Genomic DNA, 15,421 nt, shown 5'->3' with positions numbered 1-15,421 from the left:
AAAGAGCTGCATGTGCCTCCAGAGCCGCGGGTTGCTCATCCTGATCTATTGTCTAGTGTGACAGAATTTCACTGTGTCAGGGCTGGACAGTGTGGCGCTACCTGTTTTCATTATTGCTCTGGCTTGTTTGCATTTATTAAAATCTCACTGAGCAGTGTAGAGCTGAGGAAGCAATGACAGTGTCCCTGTGTAGCACTGTTGGAGAAAAACTTGTTCATGTAGAATATTTGTGTCAGAAAGACCCTAAATGAACTGCTGACTTGTCCAGGGTGTACCACGCCTTAGCTCAGTGTGAGCTGGAATTGGCTCCAGCACCCTCCACAAGCCAGAAATGGATGAATGAATGAATAAAATGAGTCATGTCCCACTAAGAAAAACAGTGACTATCTGATTCCATGATCAATTAAAACATGAAACATTTAATCAGCGTCAGCAGTAGAAAACAGAAGTCCTTAGATCAACTCTCAGCAAGGGATTCTTCTGTCTTTCCTCCCTGTTCCAAGCAGAAATACTGGTAATGGAATAAATGGAAAATGGACTGCACATACATAACCACCTCGCCCCAACACTGCCCATGTTTGCAAAGTTCCATGTGAATTTTACAGCTCAAAGGTTGTTTCCCATAGAGGAGGGGACTTTGGAAGTACTAACAGGCAGCAGAATAGTAGATGGAGTGGGACGTCCTCTGGAAAAGTCTTATAGCTACCCACACTGGCTGACTCCAAACCTTTAATAGTCAAACATATCCTATAGTCTGATGAAGCCAAAAAACTATTTTTCGTCCTAATATTGTTGCTGACTTCAGGACATACATCTGTTGGTCCATCTGTCCGTCACTTTAGCCAAGATAACGATAACTCAGTTGACCCCACCCATCACTGTGCCTGAGCTTTTCTTTTGTCACTACCACACCAAAAACTGCTACTTAAGTGCCATGTTGCCATGAAAAATATGGAGCATATTGGTCCATCCATCCAGCCTCTTTACCACAACAGTCCCAATTTGTTCACTCTCTCATTTCCTAAGCCCTTCAAACTCTGTCTCCACTACTCAGTCATCTCCTCCATCCTCCCACCACTCCATCCCTCAGCCCAGACTGAGAGGGGAGGAGGAGTGGGGCTCCATCAATAATGCAAACCTCATATTAGTGAAGAAATATCACTGCAAGGGAAATGAAAGGGAAAAACCATGGAAAAAATAGCAAAAGAGCAATAATGAAAGTCTGCTGGACAATTAGTTTGTCACTGGAGCTGTGGTCATCAGCAAACATGCACAAAACACAGAGTCAGCCTTGGCCTGAGGGATGCCAGATGACAAAGGTGAAGGCTGCTTGAGTGTGTGTGTGTGATTGCGTGGATGCCAGGGCTCCCTGGAGTCCCAGGCCCTGGCAGCAGGAATACTAACAGCTGAGGCCAGCAGCGCTGGTTGAGAGAGACAGAGTCAGAGTGTCAACAAAGGAGGGACTGAGAGGTCTGAGAAGGAGGGGCGATCTCTGAGTGGGTACAAAGAGGAATAGATAAGAGATGACTCTAGTGACAGCGGTGGAACTTGCACCTATCAGTCTTTGATTTTCATTTCCTTTTGTGGTGGTGCATTGATCCAGTATTCTCCACAACTAGAACAAAGACGAGGATACAGCAGACAGGGGCTGTTTGCCCAGACATTGATTATGAATGTCCCCGGAGATTCTCAACAAATGAGATTTACAGAAGAAGAACCCTCTGACTTCTGCTGAACAAAGTTTATTGAAGGTTTTGGTGAGCTCAGGTGTGGACTGATACCACTTACCACACACCTAGTAGTGGGTTCATGGAAGAGGTTGGCGTCATCACTAATTATTCTTCACCTGGTTGAATTTAGTTTCATAATTTACTGACCTTCTAACCCTCAGTCTAGGACCAGCAATGTCCACTTCTCCATCGTAGTGATTGCTTCCATAATGTAGTCCAAAGTTCAAAAAGTAATCTGTATTCATACTAAAGTCTCTAAAGTCTGCATATTTGGACCAAGTGTTAGCGTTCTGTGATGTGAAACCTCTAGTTTGTATGTTTGTTCTCAGCTTGCCTGGTATTTTGAAACCATATTTGGAGAAGGTGATACAGTGTGAACATCATGTTTTAAAGAAGACTTAAGATTAGAGATTGGAACCACATATACTTCAGGGAAAAGTTTATGGAGCTAATAGATCCAATGAGAAGTACAGTATTTTCCTGTAGACTTTGAGACAATACAATGACTCCTCAGCATTGGCTTCATTCTTCAGCCTCAGAGTCCATTTTCATAGACAGTCCATGATTTGTATTCCTAAAAAATAAATCCTAATGATTAAAGCACCGCAGTTTTTTTTTTCTACAGCTGGACAAACATCAGTCACAAATATCTTCCACCTAAGAAATATCTGAATCTCACTCTTAAATTATTAACAAAAGCCATGTTAGAAATCATAGCCCTGACCTCAAGGGGTAAAACATTAAAATAATGTAATGACCTCATGCAATTTTGTGACTGAGGAATTGTCAGCTAAGGGGGGGAGTGTCACTGTGAAAGGAGAACATGTGTCCTATGTGACCGCTCCATCCATTCATTATCTACACCACTTATCCATCAGGGCAACAAGGATTGACCGGAGCCAGTCCCAACTGACATATAGGGACATACACAGACAAACAACCATATCTAATCCAACTCATGCCTATGGCTAATCTAGAATCACCAATTAACCTGAAGTGCATGGCTTAGGACTGTCTGGGAGCGTCTGGGCAGGGAGAGCTGATTGTCACTGTGGCCAGAGCTCCGTATCCCTGCTGCTGCCTATGGAATCAGTCCAGATGCTTCTCTGCTCCTCGGTAGGTTTATTCACTTTTTCATGAGCTGCACAAACAACCGGTACATACAGTAAATGAGGCTGTGAAGAATCCACATGTTCCATGTCAAGGACACAACTAATTGCAGCCGATTTAATCTGTGTATGGGTGGTGATACAAATCACCTCAGTGTAGAGAATAGTGGTGTGTAATGCAGACCAGACTGACCATCTCTTACTAACTCAGATCTAACACAGTATTGCAGCTAATTCAAGAAGCACGAATGGACAAAAGCTCTTGTACTAATTAACAGATTTACAGTAACACAGCATTTTGAATAGAGTATAATCTAATGAGAATGTGATCAGCCAGACATAAAAACATTCAAATCATTACACCTGCAGAGTTTTAAGGTTATTTACCGCATCGCCTATTGTGTACAACTTTAAATTACAAGTAACCATTTCCACCGTTCTGCTTTATTCCTGGATATGTTGACACACCCATTATAACCTTTCTGCTATCTGCTGCTTTGCATTCATGTGCTTAAACCTCATCATACCTGACCTCAGGTGAATGCAAACTAATGATTGAAGATTATTGAAATTGGGAGAAACCCAACACTGAAAAATTCTGAGGGATGAGATGGAAGTAAAATAGAAGTTGAAGTGTGCCAAATGTACCGCACTTAAAGTTGTGTGAATGATTGTTATTGTGGCTTCATTTAGAAACAGGACATTAAAACAGCTGTTATATATAGACTACATTAATATACGCTTTCCTTTTACTATCCACACACATTGCAGATAAATCAGGGTGATGTGGGGCTCATTTGGACATCAGTATCAAAACGAAATTGAAATTCACACAGGGCAACCTGGGAATCTAACCATCCACCCTCCAGTTAGTGGACAACCCACTCTACTGCCAAACACAGCTGTCATTGGTCTATGTGAAAGTTATATGAGCAAATAAACAAATGGACACGCAATACATGTAATGGTTTTCACCATTAGACTTAGGTCCCTGTTGTCTTCTTCTATCCTGAATGCTCTGTACATACACAATGCTCACACACTCTTTACAACTATGAGGCTTTGCAAATGTATTTATTTAACACACTGCTACACACAGAGTTAAAGGAAGAAAAGAAGGGGAAAAATGCATGCTGTACATATGTGCTTGTAACATCAACACAATACCAACAAAGACTGGAAAGGAAAAAAAGAATGAAAGAAAACTCAAATCCAAGCAAGTTAGATTTAAAAATAATTGCTTTGTAAGTCTTCCATGAGAAAGAAAAAATAATTTTTTTAGTTTGTTACTGTATCACACACGAACTGACTTGGGCCTACAGACAATTTCCTGACAAGCTAATAAATATAGAAGAAAATGAAGCAGCAGATGAGCAGTGCTCATAGCCCCCATACTTCAGAGCCTCATGAGGGAGAGACTATGTTCACAGTTGGAATGAAGCTGCTGAGCAGCAGCAGTATGCTGCAGCCTGGAGCACAGGCTGGTCAGTGCCCAGAAACCCGATCAGAGGTTTATTTGCTCACACAACAGTGGCTTTGACAGTCCTCTGCGATGTTGGTATCAGCTTGTTTGGGACTGGTACAGAAAAGTTCCAGGCCATTTATGATATGACTACATGCTTCTTACTTTCTAAAATAGTGGAGACATCTGCAACCCTAAGCCTGCAACAGCAGCGATGCCCAAGTCCATCAATTTATTCTATCAATGACCCTGAGATACAACCCAGACATCTATACCAGTGGTAGGCCACACTTTCTTAGATTTAACAAAGGCTTTAGTAAAGGCTTGTGGGTTAAGATTAAAGGGTTCGGGTTAAACTGCAGTATTAGTTTCTTCCCATTAAGATGGGTTGTGATTAAGTAGCAAACCTTTTGATAAAAACACCAATACTGCCAACAGTCTGATCTTTGCCTGAGCTGCCACAGTCCTTCTTAACCTCATCCCCTCCAGAGTTTTCAAATCTCTTTGGCTTAGTATGAGTATCAGTGGAAGTTGGAATAGCTTTTTGCCTCTGTCATTACCGTTGTGGTCAAATACAAAGTGGGCAAATTACGGCGCTGCTCCTAAAGTGGAAGCAGGAACACGGACATGGCCTTTCTTTGTTAAACCTTGTGAATATGATAATTGATTCTAAATGTAGAATAAGATCAGGATTATGTTCAAATCAAATCAAAATCAAATCAAATCAGATTTATTTGTATAGCGCCAAATCACAACAAAGTTACATCAAGGCACTTTACATTAAGATTTTCCCTTTTCTAAGTTATGCTATTTGGTTTCTAAGCTAATAATAAATGGATTTTTTAATTACTAACGTGAACCTGAAATAATGCAATAATGCATATAATAGAATTGTTTTCTTCAACCAAATATCTGGTCTCTTCAGTCAGTCTGAAGTCATAGAAGCTAGTACCAGATAATCAGTTTTACAAAAACAGAGAAATTAAACAGAGCACAATGATGAATTAATCATCATGTTGATGTGTTGATAAATGATATGTGGAAGTGAATAACAGGATCCCATTTAGAATCTTATCTCGGGCTGAAGATCTATGTCCGGGTTGGATTTCACTGAACTGAATCATGGTAGGTAATTCTCCTCTCAGTGAATGCAGCTATAAGCAGCTAATGTGCACTGATGTGTGTGTTTGTGTGGCTACACTGTAAAGTAACAGCTGCTGGCATAATGATGTGTGAGGAGTGAAGTAATGTGACAATGGAGCTGGAGGAATGTCCCAGGCATCCGGAGCAGACTGCTCGCCTTTCCCCAGTGAGCTGTTCCACCCTGTACCTCACTACAGCTCTGCGATGTCGGGGGCTGCTGTTTGTGTGTGTGTGTCATTGTGTGTACCTGGGGTGTGGATTTTTGGAGCTTGCAGATGGTCTTTTGAAGTTTGATAGAGGAATTGTCTGTGTGTGTTTCTGTCTTAACCCAAGACCAAATAAGATGTAGGATTTAACACAAAAGCAGAAAACACATAGTGTTGGTTGGTGTGTGTGTTTGTGTGTGAGCACCAGCTGCCATTGTCCCAGCTCATTTCACACAAAGTGGACCTTAATGATCTCTGGATTAAGGTAGCCTAGATGAAACCAGTCAGATGATTAACCACACACACACACACACACATTCAAAAAGGCTTCCCTTAAAAAAAAAAAAAAAAAAAAGAAGAACAACAACTGCAAGTCAGGACTTTCTGAGGAACCAAGGATATTTCACTGCCAGACTCTGTCACTTCAGTCTAATCTGATGTTTCAGATTCTAACTGCAACAGTTTAGCAGGGCTGCTCTGCTTCTCTATTTGTATTACGTGTGTATCTATGAAGAAACCTTTGTCATCAAAACTTTATCAAGTGATTCTGTAATATTCTAGTAGCCTGTTTTAGTTTTAGGCCTAAAAACAGAGCAGACCCATGAACTGGACACATTTTTTGTTAGTGTTTATTATTTCTTATTTTCTATTATCACTAACAATGATTTAATAAACATCAGAATTTGTCCCAATGTCTATAAATCATATGTTTGACAGCTGATATGGCCTTCTGATGAAATCACACACACAATTGGCCCAATGCATCTTGGCGCTTTAGTGTCGGGATAGCATATGATGCCCATGAAGCAAATGTAGAATATGTTTCTGTCCCAGTCCACTGCATATGAGAGGAGGGGGAGAATCAGGCAGACGCTACACACTGCCTTAAAATCAAATGTACTTCAGAGGAACAGCAGGCGGCTTCCCCAAAGGACTGAGCCTATTTTAGTCTTTCTTAGTTTTTCACTTGGGCTTTTATTTTCTGAACACACATTGTAGTGAGTGAGATAGCAATGGATAATTCACTGGTGACCTCAGCAGCTAGCTGGACAGGTAGGAGCAGAATGTGACGCTCTGTGTGTATGTGTGTTTGTGTGTACATATGAATACATAGGTCAGGTCTTTGACGTATGACGTACACCTCTGAAGCAGACATGTAGGGTTTTTGAGGAGAATGGATGGCGTATGGTGGCGTCTGCATCACTAAACCAAATGTCAAAGAGCATGAAGTGGCAGCTGAATCAGAATCAGCTGCGTCTAATATCAAAGAAGGATTCTGCCACGCCACTTACAGCACATATGTCAAACTCAAGCCCTGCAAGCTGCATATATGGATCCAATGATATGTATGTAACACTCATCCCAACACAAATCCCAAAATGCAGCACAACAGCTGCCCCGCCGAACATTATGCTACCTGATAGAATGCCAATTCCCGTTTCTATGACGACACACCAATCAGGCATCTGTGGCTGTTTACAACTAACAATTAATACTATCACGAATCACAAATGAATCAAATCAAAAGTGAAAATATCCCACCAACAGTTAACGTGTATTTGGAGCATGAGCCACAAAGCTCCATTATTGTCCCATTAAAACACAGCAGCATGCACTGTTGTAGTGGATATTGTCAATTAATGTGACTCAATAGGTGACTGTGAATTAAACCAAATGAAAACCCTTTAATAACAATAATTATGACCATGTTTTATCATGATGAAACCCTTTCATGATTTTTGGATGTTTTTTAATTTTTGTTTTCGTTTAGTTGCATTAGTGTGCAGTTGATAGTGTGTGAACAACGCTATAACGCCAACCCCAACCCTCGATTTTCAGCCCTGCTAAGACCTTTGGAAATGATTATGTAGACTGACAGAGTCGCTCACTGACAGCCAGGGGTACCAGAGGTGAAACTACATGTTACTGACCGTGTGGTCTTTGTAGAAGCTGTAATTCATTCTGGATTTTCATGCTACAACTGTTTTTATTAGTCCTATAGCTGACCGATTGCAGAGTCTACTTCCTGTTTCGCGGCTCGCACATCCTCTATGTACGTGAATTGTCATGTCTGTGTGAGCTCTCAGGTGTTTCAAATGAAAAATGAAAACATTCTAGCATAGTTGCAGCCTCATTTGTGCACAGTCATATTTTTGTTACTGTGTGCTATTGTGGCTCCAGACACGTTAGCACACATCTCTCCATGGTGCAAAAAAGCCAACCTCTTTCCGCTGCACTGTCTTCTATGTTGAGTATATGTTGTCACGCAGCGGGCCTGCTTTGGAAATGATAGTCTCTCAATGTGCGCATCTCTTCGGCTTCAGATCAGGCTGTTGAAATTACAGTGCTCAGCCTTGATGAATGCCAGCTGAGTCTCCTTTCTCCACTGGACGTTCAAACACAAGGAGACGTTAAATACCTCCTCTCTCGTATTGTCAGTTCTACCCTCTGCCCCCTCTTCCTCCCACACACAGGGGGCCAGCAACAGGGCAGGAAGTCTCTTTTTTACTAAGCTAAATGCTTTAATTAAGCCTTCCGACCACTTGGGAAGAGACAAAGAGGTAATGCCATCAGCCTCATTAAAGCTTGCTGCATCTGCACTCTGCTCCGCCATTAGCTGCCATGGGAGGACTGGCACCACATACTTAAATAACTTGGGCTTTTGTTATTGCAGATAAATGCCAGAGGGTGTTGGAGAAACCCATAGAAGCTTATATTTTTAATATTGAAACCCTGGAGAAGGATTTAAAAATCGGCAGTTCCATCTCTCACAAAGACAGATGTGACCAGCTGTGCTGTTAACCAGAGCCCAACATGGAAAATGAAGTCAGATTCATCTGACTGATATTACAGCTACTAAGGTCTTTGATCATGATTCTCATTTGAAAAGCCAAGCTGATCTCAGGCTCATCATGAGTCAAGGTCAGTCCAAAGACGGTCTGTTTACAGTGTGATGCGTTCAGTGGAGTAGTTTATCAGGCTTAATAGGGCCACGTTTAGAACATCAAGCAAACATCAAACATTTGGTGTCAGTTGTAGATGGTTTGAGGTGAAGTCCTCATCAACCTTTACTGTCATACTATTAGATGAAATAAGTGGCTTAATTGGAGTGACATTAATCTCTCCTTTGGCACCACCATAAGGATGGATTTAAATTTTGCATATAATGGAAATTCCTCCACCCTCATAACTGACTTTGTATTTTAAGTCCTAATGTCACTCAAATCACCAAAATGCATAAATTGCAGCTTTATGTCAAGGATATGTCAAAATTCAGCCCTTTTCTCCTGGTGTAATTCAGGGACAGTCTGTTAAGCCTGATGTCAGAGTCAGGCTGCCGCTTTTTGTCTTCTGAAGGTCGTTCAATGATAATATTTTCTGAGACCATGTTGTTGTGCTGCTCCCCTCAGGTCTGGCCAGAGCAAAGTCAGTCCCCAGCCATACCTACTCCAATGAGGTGGTGACCCTGTGGTACCGGCCTCCAGATGTCCTGCTGGGATCCACAGACTACTCCACCTGCCTGGACATGTGGTGGGTACACCTGATCTCTGACCTAGAGATTCCCTCACACTCTGCATTCTGCTCACTGTGCACTGTGAATTCTTCATTTACTCTGGAGGTTCCACTGAGATATAAATCTCTTTGTTCTGGGGAGAAGTAGACAAAAACCTATTAAAACTGCACTTACCTGAAGCTCACTGTTCCCTGTAGCATACTGTATGTTATTTATTTGTGCCACCCCCAACCCCGACTCTCCTCCAAAACAAAATAACATTTGATAGAGCTCCGTGGGTCCCACCGCTAGCCTTTTCACGGGTCAACAACAGACACATTCTTCTTTGCTTTTGTTTTTTTTTTTCTTTTTTTTGATGCAAGATTCTTTGGCTGGGTTAATATGGTTCACTTTTTATAAACAGGTTTGTACATGACACATAGAAAAGAACATTGTGGGGCAATCATAGCAGCAATTTCTTTTTTTTATTATTTTTTACAATTATTTACCTGTTTAGTCCCTGCTACTCGAATGTCACTCTTTGACCAAGACACAAAACGTTAGCTCGTTCAGCGTGAGTGAAGTTTTTCATCCAAATTCATCCAAACAACACGGGTGAATTAAAAGCCATTTTTATTTTCTAGGGGACACAAAAGGCTCATTTCTGAAGGAAGCTGACAGCAGATGAAGCATGTTTTCTGTACAAGGTTCCTCACACTGATGGGGACACACATTAATTCACCAGGAAAGCAGTAGTTTTATCTTAGTGAATCATTTGAATCTTCATACAAAACAAAAGACAGAAAAAACTGTGAGCTGATGGAGTTAAGAAATCTACTCAAATCCTCAAGGTATGTCATACAGCCATACAGTCCACCGTCTAGGACTGCAGGAGTTGGAGTGACATACATTACAATGATGGTTCTTTATCAAAGAGACCATCTCTGGCTGATTGTGGTGTGGACAAATTAACACCCTTAACACCTTTTTATGTTTATTTTTTTCCTTTGTGTATTAAGTATAGAGGTAACATGAAATCACACATTTAAACACATATCCATGTTAAAGTGAATAAGTAACAAGATCGGTGACAAGGACAAATTCATGTCACAGTAAGAGAGGGGACAGAACAGATACATTACTGGGCAGGTCCCTTTATGCCATCCATCAGCATCATTCAACAGTGGACAGTCTCCAGCACTTACTGATGGGTCTGGAGGGTCAGGCGGAAAGAAAGGGGAGAAAGAGGGAAAACAGATTAAAGGGGAAGGCAAGGCAGAGCATTGAGATAGCATTGAGAGCACACCAGGAAGATTTTCTTCCTCAGTCATATTTGAAAAGATAATGGTTGCTGAAGTGTCTTTTTTCTGGATTGTCCAAGAATATTTTGAGCCAGCTCAAAGACTTTAACGGTCCATGCAGTCTAAACGTAAGACCACCATGTGGTCACTGATTACAAATCAATTCTAGATTCAATATACAGTGAAAGTGTCAAAGGTCTTAGTCCACAGAGAAATGTTCACAGTCTATAATGAGAAACTGAATCTTAAAACCAGCTGTCAGGACATCTGGAACATGCAATGTCACAACAAAGCAGCCACATCCCAAACCTTGTCCACCACCACTTGGTTTCTCTGGGTGTTTACCCAAAATCAGCTAGTCAATTAAGGGCACATGGTACAGATCGGACATGAAAGCCCACTACAACCTGTGCTTTTTGAGAATCTCTAATACATATTCACCTGTTCATTCAAAGCTCTGTCCCGTGCCCCTCTTTGTTTGCTGTCTGAGAGCTAGCAGCCTGTATTTGCTGAGGCTGATTAACTATAAGCTAAAAATGAAAAAGCCCAAGAAGAAGCTGCACACACTGGTCATCCAGTTGCAGTGCCTCTAACATTCTGACACCGACTATCACAGTAACACATAATAAACTAGCTGCCATACTTAATCGACAGGAAGGGAAACCGAGACAAGGCAATTATATAAATAATATAGATTATTTAAAAAGAGAGCAAATGAAAAGCAGTACAGAAATGTAAGCGCATATGCAATTTGTGGAATTCTGACACATTCCCTGCATGATCATCGTGTCTTACTGTAATATTTATTTATTTATTATCTTTAAACATATCCAACATGACTTCTCTGTGGATTACAAGATAGCTCCTGCACGTCACAACCTAAACTATGTTTCCTGTATGTGTATAAATATTTAGCCATACATGTATGAATAAGTATTCATATGCATACAGTATAAATAAATACATGGCCACATGTTATATAGAGATATTTTTATTTACATACAATTACTTGACCTAATCACCTTTCATTCTGCAAGATCTGATCTACATTCACTGAGGCTCATTGTTACTGTTGTTGTAAATGACGATCCAGTCGTTAGTATTATTCCCTTCCCAGTGGTCATGATAATAATATTAAGTTTAAGCTATTCAATTGTAGTTTAATTGTCATATGTCATTCTGTCTTTCAGGGGAGTGGGCTGCATTTTCATTGAGATGATTCAGGGCGTGGCTGCCTTTCCAGGGATGAAGGACATCCAGGACCAGCTGGAGAGGATATTCCTGGTGAGTCACTGATGCTGCAGTGTGTATAATGGCTATGTATGAGTGTATGTCCTGCTGGCAGCCATTGCAGAGACCCCCCCCCCACCACCACCACCACCATTCTGCCTCCCAGCTGCAGTTCTTGGTCCGAGTGCCTTTTTTTTGTGAAGTTTCCTCCAGGTTGTCCAGTTTTAACTGAGTTGACATTTGGTGACCTTGATGTATAAGTGGTACAGGTTAATAATGGATGTTGTCCCTGTTTTTTTTCACCCTCAGAACTGAGTCAGTCCAGTGATAATGGTTACGATACTGCTTAGAAGGAAGCAGCAGGTGAAACAGCTACATGGGTGCACAATGTTGTCAGGACAAAGGATAGGAGGCAGTTTCTAGTGACAAATTGTGATATTGTGATATTGAAAGTTACAGACCAGATTTTCTGACTGCAAGTCAGCATGTCTTGGATAAGGAATTCTGTAATATGTATTATTGAAGCACTTTACTGACACTGGCTGAAACATAGAGTCTCATTCTGCCTTTGATTTAATCCCATAGACTAGTCAAGTGTGCTCTAAATCCACAGCGTACCTTCAGTTGTGTTGTGTGTCTGAATCTGTTTCTAGCAGGATCGCACATCCTGTCACTTTGCTGTCTTAAGGTGCTCCTCAGAATGTTACCAATATTTCAATCAGATGAAACCATAGGGTTGGAGCACCATGAAAATTGTGAGTCAGCATGGAGCAGAATCTTAGGGGCACATTTATGGAAGCCTGGCAGGGCACTTGTCAAGTCAACAATAGCAAAGCTACCATTTGGTGATTACATATATATATGTTTCCCAGCATTAAACAGGTAGCTCGAATTTAAAGTGGAGAGAGATCTCATGAATCCTTTAATCTCCTGATCTGCCATTCCTCTATGCAATTTCACCCCCAGTCTGTAATTGAAGCAGAATGTAACAGGGCAGACATAATGGATTTATATTCATAGACTTGAGGGGCCTGAATAATTGATGTAGAAAATGACAGAAATAAGAGTACGAAAGAGTGAGCCAGGGAAGAAGTCAAGTGTGGAGACAAAGCGTATTCACTGCTGTTTGGCCTCTGGGCTGGACACAGAGCATGGAATGAGAATGAATGGATTTTGGATGGAGGGATGAGGAGAGGTGAAAGAAGCCCCTGCAGGCAGGGGATCATTCACATAGAAAACCGGCAGACAGAGAGTGTGGGGAAGAAAGCTGCATCTTTTTGATAGTGCTTTATGCCAGAAGGGAAAGGAGGGACTTCCTGTTCACTGTAAGAGCCTCAAGCCCTCAGTGATCCCAACTCTTCTCTCAGACAAACCATGGTGATAAAAGAGAGGGAGAGGGAGCCCAACAATGGGATGACTGCTGGCTAGACTGATGATGAGGCTCAGCTGCACACTGCCTCACCAGTTCGGTCAGAAATCTTTTTTTTTTTTGTTTGTTTGTTTGTTTCTGGCAAAATCATGGAGGCGATTAAATGTAAAACAATCTGACTTTTTACAGAATAATGTGGTGTGACATGCAATCAAGCTTTATAGACACGGCCAGTTAAGTGTGATAAACAAAAGAGAATACATAAGCTTGATGGGCTGTTGGAACATACACGCATGTAAAGGTAGAAGCACTGTACACACCATCCCCACCACCATTAGAATCCTATACGGATCAATCACTGTGATCTTCTATTAATACATCATAGATAATACCCATCATAGCCCTTCCAGCCAGAGGTAAAACAGGGATTCACATTCTACTAACAGAAGAAAACAACAGCCAAATTTGTTTATGTTATTCATCTACTTCCTTTATTAAAAATGCTATACGTGATGAAAGTAGTCAATTTGTTGCAGTGACTTAAAAGCCAGAAAACCAAAGCAAAGTGTAGCCCTGAACCCCTGGACAGATTATGTCACTGTCCAGACATTGACCAGGTCTGGACACAGGGTGTTTGAAAAAAAATGTGCAAATATAAATTAACCCTAACACCCCGCTAATAGAACATTATACTGGAAAGCCCAACCTAGTAAATTAACATTGCATTTGGCTCACCAGTGGTAAAAATATAGCAGACCAACAGATTACTGTTTGCAGAGCTGACCCTTCCATTGCTGCCCATGTTATTCATGAAATAATACTTTCCCTTTCATCAAAGCTGAAAACAGTTATCTATTCTCTATTATTCTTTTGTAGAGGCTGAAATAAAAAACTACATTCAAAACTCTCAAAAATGATAAACAAAACAATATTTCCTCTGGGATTTTTTTCAGCAGCAGGGGGCAGGCTCTCTGGGGGGCCATGGCAGCGTGAACAAATGACACTTGACTGCAGATTTAACTCTTCCAACCTGGCTGGCCAGTTGAAAATGGATTTTTCCCTTTCAGCCATATACAATGTCAGATAAAAGCTGAATGTAAAAAATAAAATAAAACAATAAAATGAAGTCAGTGAAAGGCTAATAATACCCGACTAATGTCACCTTCATCAACTGTCTTTCTCTTCTCAGAGAAATATTTGAACAAGCTCAACTGAAAATGCAGTTAATACATTATGGCTGGTAGATATAAGCTTAATGCTATAAATTAGTTTACCCATGTTGACGTCACTGCGCTGGCACTGGGCCCAATTAAATTAAGCTGCTGGTATGTTACATAACGTTGGCTGGCTATCAATACTCAATTTAACTTGTGCAATGTATTATGAATAAGTCTTCTTTTTCACATGAATGTGGAGGAAAGACATTAAATTGTGTGTGTGTGTGTATAGATGGCTATAGTGGTATAATGCATAGTTAGCATCCTAACCAGATAGCTGCAACCTCTGCGACCTTGTATCCCATGAAGTATGTCCAGTAGCATTTGCATTTCAGTATTTCCATCTGTCATAACAGGATGACGAGGAGAGGTTAAGGAAACTGAAGCAAACCAAGGCAATGCACCACCGCACAGTAAAAAAAAACGGAATAAATTATCAAATATTCTAGACTGATACTTTGCTATTTCTCATCCAAATCACATTTACTGTTGTGTTTGTGTATGCTCAGCTGTCAGCTGGAGGTATGAGAAAGATGAATATGGAAATGTGCAGATATGTTGTTTGGAAGGGCAGCATGTGATCACAAAATGAGCCTGATGTTGACATTTCCATTCCGGGTGCTCTGCGGCCCGCCATGTCTGCTGCCAGACTGTCAGATCTGTCACCATACCATTGGATGCCTGGCCTGGAACACTCCTGAGAAGGGCACCATCAATGAATTATGCGAAGTCAGAAACATCTTAAAGGCCATTTTGTTTGAAGAAAGGAAAAGAAAGGTCAGCTGCCATCACGTTGTGGGAGGTGCTCTGCCACTAGTTGGGTAGGCACATTGACCAATGCGTCTGCAGAGCCGGAATGTCACAAGGTGCCCCACGTTTGAATCCATGGAGCTCTCTCCTCAGTGTGCAGCCGACGGGAGTCTGTGAGTGCTGAGCTAGTGGGAAACATTTCGAATGACCTGTTGGTTCCATATTGAGTTTTTCCATCAGCAGCTAGATTACAGAGATGCTCAATGTTATTCTATTCCCATTATCCGTAACACTTAGCCTGAGAGGGTCTCTTGTGTGGAGCAAGTCCCAGCTTAATGCATTAGTCTGAACTCATCTCACTGTGTTGTCAGATCTCAGCTACTTTGGTGTCTATAAAGTTTTCATCATTGT

General features: G+C 41.2%; 1 protein-coding gene across 2 annotated transcripts in view; it reads left to right on the top strand.

Annotated features, from left to right (window-relative positions):
• The window catches only part of cdk14 (cyclin dependent kinase 14), a 167,653-nt gene that overhangs the window by 84,107 nt on the left and 68,125 nt on the right, over positions 1-15,421 (top strand). For both annotated transcript variants that reach the window (XM_029505326.1, XM_029505327.1), the window contains 2 exons: positions 9,061-9,181; positions 11,635-11,728. In XM_029505326.1, the coding sequence (XP_029361186.1) occupies positions 9,061-9,181; positions 11,635-11,728 (215 nt within the window). The remainder of the gene's footprint in view (positions 1-9,060; positions 9,182-11,634; positions 11,729-15,421) is intronic.

This window comes from Echeneis naucrates, chromosome 6 (assembly GCF_900963305.1).
Source record: "Echeneis naucrates chromosome 6, fEcheNa1.1, whole genome shotgun sequence".
Taxonomy (NCBI): Eukaryota; Metazoa; Chordata; class Actinopteri; order Carangiformes; family Echeneidae; genus Echeneis; species Echeneis naucrates.
The sequence above is the reverse complement of the archived record's forward strand: the minus strand, read 5'-3'. Positions and strand labels throughout refer to the sequence as shown.